The 9234-nt window shown below is 59.8% G+C and overlaps 2 protein-coding genes across 6 annotated transcripts in view; both read left to right on the top strand.

Moving 5' to 3' along the window:
- Nucleotides 1-6: 6 nt before the first annotated feature.
- REPIN1 (replication initiator 1) lies at nucleotides 7-4917 on the top strand. 5 transcript variants are annotated; one of them, XR_002781649.1, is made up of 3 exons: nucleotides 7-829; nucleotides 2220-4273; nucleotides 4547-4917. XR_002781649.1 is itself a non-coding variant. In XM_023533808.1 (3 exons), exon 3 carries the CDS (start codon nucleotides 2234-2236, stop codon nucleotides 3947-3949), a length of 1716 nt encoding a protein of 571 aa, XP_023389576.1. In that variant the 5' UTR covers nucleotides 690-829; nucleotides 1366-1558; nucleotides 2220-2233; the 3' UTR covers nucleotides 3950-4917. The 5 variants fall into 5 exon arrangements, 4 of the variants coding, with proteins under 4 accessions (XP_023389574.1, XP_023389576.1, XP_023389575.1 ...); XM_023533808.1 differs by adding an exon at nucleotides 1366-1558 and having other exon boundaries at nucleotides 690-829; nucleotides 2220-4917; XM_023533806.1 differs by having other exon boundaries at nucleotides 2220-4917.
- A 3143-nt stretch (nucleotides 4918-8060) lies between these two features.
- The window catches only part of ZNF775 (zinc finger protein 775), a 14639-nt gene continuing 13465 nt past the window's right edge, over nucleotides 8061-9234 (top strand). The window contains exon 1 of the mRNA XM_023533811.1: nucleotides 8061-8147. The gene's annotated coding sequence lies outside the window, so the exon portion shown is untranslated. The remainder of the gene's footprint in view (nucleotides 8148-9234) is intronic.

A 9234-nucleotide genomic window follows, 5' to 3' on the forward strand; every position in this document is an offset into this window, starting at 1 on the left:
GGCCCTACCTGCCGGGCGCGTGACCGTGTGCGCGCTGTGTGTGTGTGTGTGTGTGGTGGGGGGGACGTACGGACCGAATTGGGGGACGAGCCCGCGCACCTGCGCACAGGCTCCGCGAGGTGCGCGCTCTGCTCGGGGACCCGAAAGGGCCCACTCGGGGAGCGCGGAGCCGTGCGTCCGCGAACGGGGTCGGGGGCACGCGAGCGAATACAAAAGGGGGTGTGGGATCTCCACGGCCCTCTGTCTTCCGGGGCGCGCAAGGGGCTTCTGCCCGAGTCCTGGTCACACTAGCTCGCCTGCGCAGCCCCTTGGGAAACGGGCCTGGAATTCCTGTTGGGAGGGGGGTGGGGGGAGGGGAGTCAGCAGGGACTCCAGAGTTGCTGCCATAGGCCGGCCTGTGGCCATCAGCATGGGGCATTCGTGCTGTGACCTTTCCAGTGGAGGAAGTGACCCGCAAACGCAGCTGTGTACTTCCTTGGTGAAGAGGACACATTCATTTCTAAATCCAATATCCATTAAGGTCACTCTGCCGGCCGGGTGTGAGGCCTCGGTGGGGGAGGGGGTTGTGGCTGGCGAGGACACAAAGATGACTGCCCTGGAGGAGCTCAGAGCCTTATGCTTCTTTTCTCTCCCCTCCCCGCAGGTAAGGCTGGCCTCTCTGCAATCCGGGGCCTGAGCTCTGCCATGGGGGTAGGGGTGTCTTTACTGCTGCAGTTTTCTCTGACATCTGGGGGCTGCCAGAGTGTGGGCCGAAGCAGGCGCTGCAGTCGCAGGAGTATCCCCAGGAGGAGCTGGAAAAAGCCTCGTCTCCAGCTCCACAGTCTCCAGGGTAGAGTCGGGCCTTCTTTGTTGGATTCCCAGTTCCTCCCAGAGCCCCAGCATTCGGGGGCTCCCCATCCTGGGGAAGGAAGGCGCCCGAGGGGGAAGGATCCCATTCTCGCATCCTGGAGCCTCCCAAGTGCTCAGTCTGGCGGTTGGGAGTGGGTCACATCTGCTCGGAGGCGGAGTGCACACTAGGGAATTTAGGTTGTGCAGGAGCTTGTGGGCAGGCAGTGAGGGTCCCTCAGGGGTTCTGACCGCCACCCCACCCCTCAGTGGCTAGAAGGCTGTCCTGCAGGATTCTGGGCTCCCTGGCGCTGTGGAGTTGCCGAATGTGGGGCGGCCTCTGGCGGGGTTGGGGCAGGACTGGACAGGGGACGGAGGTTAGGGTCTCTTCTTTCCTCTGCTTCTGATGCCCCGATAATCCTTGCCACCCCGGGGGAGGCAGCGCCAGGGCCCTGGCCCCGAGGGCAGCAGGCTGTGGGTGTTCCCGGATTCTGGAGAGCTTTCACTCCTGTGATGTCCTAATCGTGCGTGTGTGGGTAGAGGGTTTTAGGCGGGCAGAGCGTGGGCACAGTCTGGACAGGCGGTGGCCCGGCATTGTGCTGGGCTGGGAGTAGCAACCAGCGCCCCCGTCCTGTTCCCGGAAGGGCTGTTCTCGCTCCTTCTCCAGGCTTCTACCCTGAGAGACCGAGGTGAGGAAGGCTGAAAGTGGCTCCTGTGGTGTGATTAGAGCCGGGTGGGTAATAGGAATAAAAGGCTATAGAAATTTCTTTCTGTGAGGTCTTTACAAACCCTGATATTTAAGAGGAAAGAACACTGGCCCGGGGCTTTAGAAGAACCTGTCCCCCTAGTCTTGGTTCTGCCGTTGACTTACTGTGTTCCCTCGGCTAGTCTTGTCACCTTTTATGCCTCACAGCTGCTTCTCTGTCAGGCTGGGAGCTTAATGTTTGCTCGTCCAGCCTCACAGTTGCCGTGAAGCTCAGATGTGGCAACAGGAAATAGGAGCCCTTAAGAGAAGGCAGCAGGGCCGCGCTCGGGAAAGGCGTGAGGCACGCAGGGGGCGGCGCTGCGCTTTCTGCTGCGGCAGGAACGTGTGCGCTGCCAACTCTGGAGTGTTTACTTTATGCCAGACGCATGGCCGCCGTCGGGGGATCCCAAGAAGTGTCAGAAGTCCCTCCCTCTGGTAGTTTCCAGGGTCACTAAAGGCTGATGACAAATATACTTGAAACGTTATGTCTAGAAGACCCAGATTAACATCATAAAGCACCTACGAGGAAACGGAAGAGCCTTCCAGATTCAGGGGCTCTCGGAGTCCAGGGGGTGAGGGCAGCCAGGGCGGGACCGGGACCGGGGCCGGCGACCAGGTCTCTAGAGTGACCGTGCTTTTCTGCCCGCAGCACAGGAAGAGCCGATGCTGGAACGTCGCTGCAGGGGCCCCCTGGCCATGGGCCCGGCCCAGCCCCAACTCCTTTCGGGGCCCTCCCAGGAGTCACCCCAGACCCTGGAGAAGGAGCCCCGCGGGCTGAGGTTACAAGGCACCTCTGTGGCCAAGTCGGGAGGCCAAGCCCCCGCTCGAGTCCATCGCTGTGCCCACTGTCGAAGGCACTTCCCGGGCTGGGTGGCCCTGTGGCTTCACGCCCGCCACTGCCAGGCCCGGCTGCCCCTGCCCTGCCCCGAGTGCAGTCGTCGCTTCCGCCACGCCCCCTTCCTGGAGCTGCACTGCCAGGTCCACGCTGCTGCCACCCCAGACCTGGGCTTTGCCTGCCACCTCTGCGGGCAGAGCTTCCGGGGCTGGGTGGCCCTGGTTCTGCATTTGCGGGCCCACTCGGCTGCAAAGCGGCCCATCGCCTGCCCCGAGTGCGAGAGACGCTTCTGGCGACGAAAGCAGCTTCGAGTGCATCTGCGGCGGCGCCATCCCCCTGCCCCCGAGGCCCGGCCCTTCATATGTGGCAACTGTGGCCGGAGCTTTGCCCAGTGGGACCAGCTGGTTGCTCACAAGCGGGTTCATGTTGCCGAGGCCCTGGAGGAGGCAGCAGCCAAGGCTCTGGGGCCACGACCCAGGGGTCGCCCAGCGGTGACAGCTCCCCGGCCCGGCGGAGACGCGGTCGATCGGCCCTTCCAGTGCGCCTGCTGCGGCAAGCGCTTCCGGCACAAGCCCAACCTGATCGCCCACCGCCGCGTGCACACGGGCGAGCGGCCCCACCAGTGCCCCGAGTGCGGGAAGCGCTTCACCAATAAGCCCTACCTGACCTCACACCGGCGCATCCACACCGGCGAGAAGCCCTACCCGTGCACCGAGTGCGGGCGCCGCTTCCGCCACAAACCCAACCTCCTGTCTCACAGCAAGATCCACAAGCGATCCGAGGGGTCTGCGCAGGGCACCCCCGGCTCGCGGAGCCCCCAGCTTCCAGCCGGGCCCCTGGAGCCCTCGGCGGAGCCCACCCCGGAGGCCCGACTGAGACCCGCTCAGGAGCCTGCCCCCGCGCCTCTGCGGGAGGCCCCGGGAGAGGCCCACCGGGAACAGGCGGCAGCCCCGCCGTCTCTCTACAGCTGCGGGGACTGCGGCAGGAGCTTCCGGCTGGAGCGCTTCCTGCGGGCCCACCAGCGGCAGCACACGGGGGAGCGGCCCTTCGCCTGCCCCGAGTGTGGGAAGAACTTTGGCAAGAAGACGCACCTGGTGGCCCACTCCCGCGTCCACTCTGGGGAGCGGCCCTTTGCCTGTGAGGAGTGCGGGCGCCGCTTCTCCCAGGGCAGCCACCTGGCAGCCCACCGGCGCGACCACGCGCCCGAGCGGCCCTTCGTCTGCCCGGACTGCGGCAAGGCTTTCCGCCACAAGCCCTACCTGGCAGCCCACCGGCGCATCCACACCGGCGAGAAGCCCTACGTCTGCCCCGACTGCGGCAAGGCCTTCAGCCAGAAGTCCAACCTGGTGTCCCACCGGCGCATCCACACCGGCGAGCGCCCCTACGCCTGCCCCGACTGCGACCGGAGCTTCAGCCAGAAGTCCAACCTCATCACCCACCGCAAGAGCCACATCCGGGACGGCGCCTTCTGCTGCGCCATCTGTGGCCAGACCTTCGACGACGAGGAGAAGCTCCTGGCCCATCAAAAGAAGCATGATGTCTGAGGCGGTGGCCTGGGCGCGGTTCACACGGAGGGGCACCGCAGGGGGCCTTGGGACCTGTGATGCTGCAAGGGGTGGGGGAGGCCGGGAATGAGCTGGGCCCTGTTAGAGAGGGAGGTCACCCCGCACGGGCTGGGAGCGCGGCCTCCAGCTGGCGTTTGCTAAGGTTCTGTCCACATGGTCCTGTGCCCTGCAGAAGCAGCAGATGCAGCTCCACCCACCATCCACCTGGAGGGGCCCCAGGGGACAGGAAGACCCTTCTTCAGTGGTGTCAACGCCTTAACGTCCCTGTCCTTCATGAATTCCTCTGGCTCGGTGTTGGAGTAGGTGCGCTGCGGTCCTTAGAAGCTTAGGGGGTGGGTGAGCGCTTGGGAGAAGTGGGCGGCAGGTCCGGGGCGCCCAGGAGAACCTGCTGGCCTTCTTGGGCAGCGCTGGGAGCGAAGCTGAGCTGCTCTGACCCATCTCCAGCCCCCCCACGCCAGCCCGCCCTCCTGCCCTTGCACTGGCGCCCACACTTGGAGAGACCCGTCTGCCGTTGGTCTCAGCTCCGATCAGCCCCAGGGCACTCCCCTCCTGCCCGACTCGCTTTGTTCCCACCAGGAGCATCCCCTGGCTGTCGTCTGAGCACCCCGGCCCGCCCTCACTCCTTCCATAACCCCACGTTGCAGAGTGGACTGCCCCCTGGTAACAGCCTCCACCGACGGGAGGAGAGGGGCGTTTCCTTTTCAGCATTTCTAGCACCTGGACGCCCAGCCTCTGCGACACTTAGGTGACAGGGAGTCCCCACCTGCTGAGGCCCTGGTTCTAACGTAGGATAATTCTAATTGTTAGAAGTTCTTCCTTATAATGAATGAAATCTGCTTTCCTATCATTTCTACCTACTGGGCCTTGTTCTGTTCTTTGGAACTAAACAGAACAACCACTTACCCTCCTTTTCAAACTAGAGAATAAAGATTTGGTTTTAGAACTGGTGGCTGAGAAGTGTTCCTTTCTCTGGGAAGCCGCGGCGTCTGAGGGAGTAGGTGTGGTGCAGTCCTTAGAAGCCCCGAGGAAGAGGAGGCTGGGGGATGTGGGGTCTCGGTCACAGGCCAGGTGCCCCGACTTGAGCCCCTCTGTACCCTGCCTCCAGTCCTTCCTTGCGGAAGGCCAGGCACACCCAACAATTAGGGCTACTTCTCTAGGGGTTCAGCCTTTTGTGGGGTCAAGGCAGACTTGTCAGGTACCAGTTAGCAGGGGGAAAGGTCCGATTTGACTCCGTCTGTCCTGCAGTACCTCCCCGGCCGGCCTGCTGCAGTTCCCCGTTTCTGTTATTATGGATGCTTCCCTGCACTGTTGTTTCATACAAATTGGAGCGTCTATGTTTGACAGGTATCAATAGGCCCTTTTCCTACCGGTCTTAGTAATTTCTGTGTAGATCCCTGGCACCTAGCATAGTCTGGTGCATAATAATAGCAGCCATGATTAGTTTATGTAAGTGGCACCTTGCAAAGAAGTTTACCTAAATATCTCACGCAATCCTGTGCAGTAGGTACTCTTCTTTTACAGATGAAAGCATTTGCTCAAGGTCATGTAACATGATCACCAGAGGTCCGTCTGACTCCTGGAACCTGTGCTTTTGACCCCGGCCGTATATTTATTGGGTATGTCGCTGCTTTTAGTGAAGATAAGTATTAAATACCTATTGTGTGCTTGATGTTGGGATGGAAACTGGGGGTTTATACAAAGCTAAGCCCCAATCCTTCCCCCTAGGAGGTGTAGGTCTGGGGTGGACATATATGTGTACACGAATAACGAGTAGAGAGAGGGATGGCGGTGGGTGGGTCTCTAAGTGTGTAGGAAGGAAGCAGACAGCTTCAAAGCTTCATACTGGCTTATGGGGTTATGTGGCCACTTAAAAACCTGTGTAGTTGATGGTAAATTATCTTTTAGAGCCTGGGGGTGTGCTGGCAAGAGAGCCTCACTTAAATATGTCTCCCTAAGGGAGCCAGGGCTTCAAGGGAAGGGAACAGTGCTTTGGGGGGCAAGGGGGAGGATATCGAACAGGAAAGTAGGTAAATGTCTGAGGGTGATGGGCAGGGAGCAGGAGGTAGGTCCTCAGGCGTCCGGTTAGTATTGGGGGTGGGAGAGAAGGATGAGAGGGAATCTGACCAGCGCTCCTGACTTGATGAAAATCACCTTTTAGGAAATGCCTGGTGTATGGGGAGGGTGGGCGTTGTCCTCTCGCGCTATGCTGCCCACTGCTTTTGAGTAGAGATGGTGAAGAGAGGTCCAAAGATCAGGGAAAGCCAGAGAAGTGGCCCTGAGGGGTCTGGTAAGGCAGGGACAGAATGAACTTGCCCATAGTTCTGGAGTCCCTCCGGGGCCTAGTGGGTCCCAAGGCCTGCTCATCATGGCACATACTGACAGCAGTCTTGAAGGAGGAAATTCCTCAGTTGGAGGGATCAGAGAGAGCTTGGCTGACAGGAGCCACGCTTCTGAAGAGTGCAAGGTTTTACGTTTGTTTTTTTTCTTCTTCTACAATTACAAAAGTATTATCTCATCAAAATTAAACAATGCAGACATACTTAAATTCGTTTTTTAATGCGGAAGTCCTCCGTTTCCCCCATTCCACCCTCCATCGTTTCCCGTGCATTTGCAGACATGTATGTGTAGCTTACCTGTTTTTTGTTTGTTTGTTTTCGCTTAATGGAAAAAGGATCTCAGATATGCTTCATTCTTTCTACCCTTGAGATACCTTTGGTTATGAAATGTCAATCTGGAGGAAATCTTTCACTCTGTAGAGAAAGAAACAAGCCTAGGAGGTGGAAATGACTTTACCTCCACGAATGAATCTTTAAAGAGTCGATGGCCTAGTGATGCCCGGAGGATTATTTTACAAACACACCTGTAGACAATAGATCCAGTTAGGGTCCTGCAAAAATCCAGTAAGGCAAGTATGTAACTAGAATCTTATCAACTCTTTTATAGATGAATAAGTCAAAGTCTAGGGACAGAGTATCTTTTGTAAAAAGTGCACACAAAGTTTGTGGCTGAACTGCTAGAATCTCGCCCAAGGAGGCTAACAGCAGCTGGCCCCATGGCAGATGCTTAGTAGGCAGCTGCTGACTGATTAGTTAGAATAAGATCCAGCCGCTGAATGGTAAGGTGTGTAGGAAGTCTGAGAGATGCCAGCTTTTGTTTGTGTCAACCTATGTCCCAAAGGCGGTTTCTAAGCAGCTCAGGAGAGCGTCCTGCCCCGCGGGAGCTGATGTAGCTGGTCCCTGTGAGGTGGCAGTTGGAGGGACGTTACTGACATAAAGGAGCCTCTCCTTCAGTCAGGGTGAGTAGAGGAGGAAGTCTCTGGGAACAGAAGACCCGCCTTGGCCGTCTGGACCCCGCCTCTAAAGCAGCAGTGACACTTGGCTTAGGAAAGTAACCTCCGCATGTCACCGTTTCCTCAAGGAGGCGGCGAGGGGTTGGATTGAATGATGTCTTAGTCTCTCGTAGAGAGAGACCCGGGGTCGTTTATCACGTGCCCTCGACGTGGCGAGCCCCGCGGGTGCGGAGGCGATTTCTCTCCTGTCACACGAGACACGCACATCTCACTCCAACACCGGGTGTGCCGTAGTGCCGAGCACCACCATGTCACGTGCACGCTCGCGTGTGAGCGTCCGAGCGGGGTTCGTGCTCGTTCCCCGGGACCCCGGCACCCAGAGCGGTGCGGGCGCGTCACAGGCGGCGGGCGGAGAGTGGCCGAGCGATTAGATCGATTTCAGAGCGCGCGGGCCCGGACGGGAGAGCCGGGCGGAGGGGAGGAGAGGGAGCGGCGGCCAGCGCGGACACCGGTCACAGCCTGGCCTCGTCCCCGCCCCTCCGTCTCTGAGTCCTCCACCGGGTCCGGTGCCTGGCGGTCAACGCGTTAATACCGCTGGCCCCCCGCCCCCGCCGGACCCCGCGGGAGGCGAGGTCGGCCCGCCCCCCCAGGCCATTGGCTCCAGAGAACAAAGGGGCCGCCCCACGGGCTCCTCTGATAGGGCCAAGCTGGTCATCTGAGCGGCGCAGCCAATCAGGCGGCGGGGCGGCCCTGGGGATGGCCAAGCTCGCCAGCCAATCAGGGCCGCGCGCCCGCCCTGCCTGCCCCGGGACTGGCGGGGCTGGGGAGCCCAGTGCCCAAGTCGCCCCGGGGTGGCAGTTCCCGTTAACCTTAGCCACAAAGTCAAAGGTATTTATTCCCGTCCCCTCCCTCCGAGTCCCTCTGAATCCGGGCGGGGTGGGGCGTGCGGAGGGACGGACCGCGCCGTGGAGCCGGTGTCCAGCTCCGCTTCTCCCGCGCTGCCTCCACCCAGCCGCGGGCTGGAGGCGGCCTCAGGGGCCTCGGGGTCCCCTGAGCCCCCCACCCGCCGGCACCGAACTTTCCCCAGCCCCACACAACCCGTGGGGCCAGGGGCCGGGGTCGTGCGTGGGAGGGGCTGCAGGCCAGGGCAGAGAGCAGGAGGGGGCCCGGTGAGAGCGGGAGGAACCGGGTGGTGAGTGGTGTGGGGGGCGGGACTGCCCCCCACCCTCCCCCACGGCCCTCCAGGCGCGCTCTGCTACAGCGCTGTCCCGATGTTCGGGAGTTGTGACAATATCCTCGAAAGATCGAGCCTCTGGAGGGCAGGAACCCCAGTGCTCGCAGCAGAGTGACACATAGTAGGTGCCTAATAAATCATCAAATGAGCGGGGCTAAGGGTTGGGGTGAGAACAATGAGAGGGAAGCACCACAGAAACTGGAAGTGTGTGCCTAGGGGTCTCCCTGAAATTCTTATGGCAGGAAAATGGGCATGGGAGCCAAGATCTCAGTGGGGGTGGCATAGGGGCTGGGGGCTTCTTCCTCTGTAAAGGTGGAGGGTATGGAGATGCCACCTGCTCCCTGCAGCCCTTTGGGTAGGATGGAGCCTGGAGTGGGGTCTTGGTCAGCTAGAGCCAGGTTGGGTGTGGTCAAAGCCGTAGAGGTTGGGGTGCAGAATGTGTAGGCTGTTCTTTTTAGGTCCCTGTGTTCATCTGTGAAATGAAGAGATTAGAGAGTACTGGTCTCCCTTCAACTCCGAGCTTCCACAATTCTGTAATCTGTTTTGGACTTATATTTCTTTTATTTAAATGTTCTTTCATTAAAATTGTTACTCATGGTTTACAGCATGCGGGACCTTGGGCTGGGTGTCGGGGAGAGAAAAACACTCCCTGTGTTAAGATGTTTACAGCCTTGTGTGGAGACAGACTAATTATCGTTATACCATGTGGGTGGTGCTGGGTTGGGTTGGGCGGGTGCACAG

The sequence above is a fragment of the Pteropus vampyrus genome, unplaced genomic scaffold, assembly GCF_000151845.1.
Source record: "Pteropus vampyrus isolate Shadow unplaced genomic scaffold, Pvam_2.0 Scaffold112, whole genome shotgun sequence".
Classification (NCBI taxonomy): Eukaryota; Metazoa; Chordata; class Mammalia; order Chiroptera; family Pteropodidae; genus Pteropus; species Pteropus vampyrus.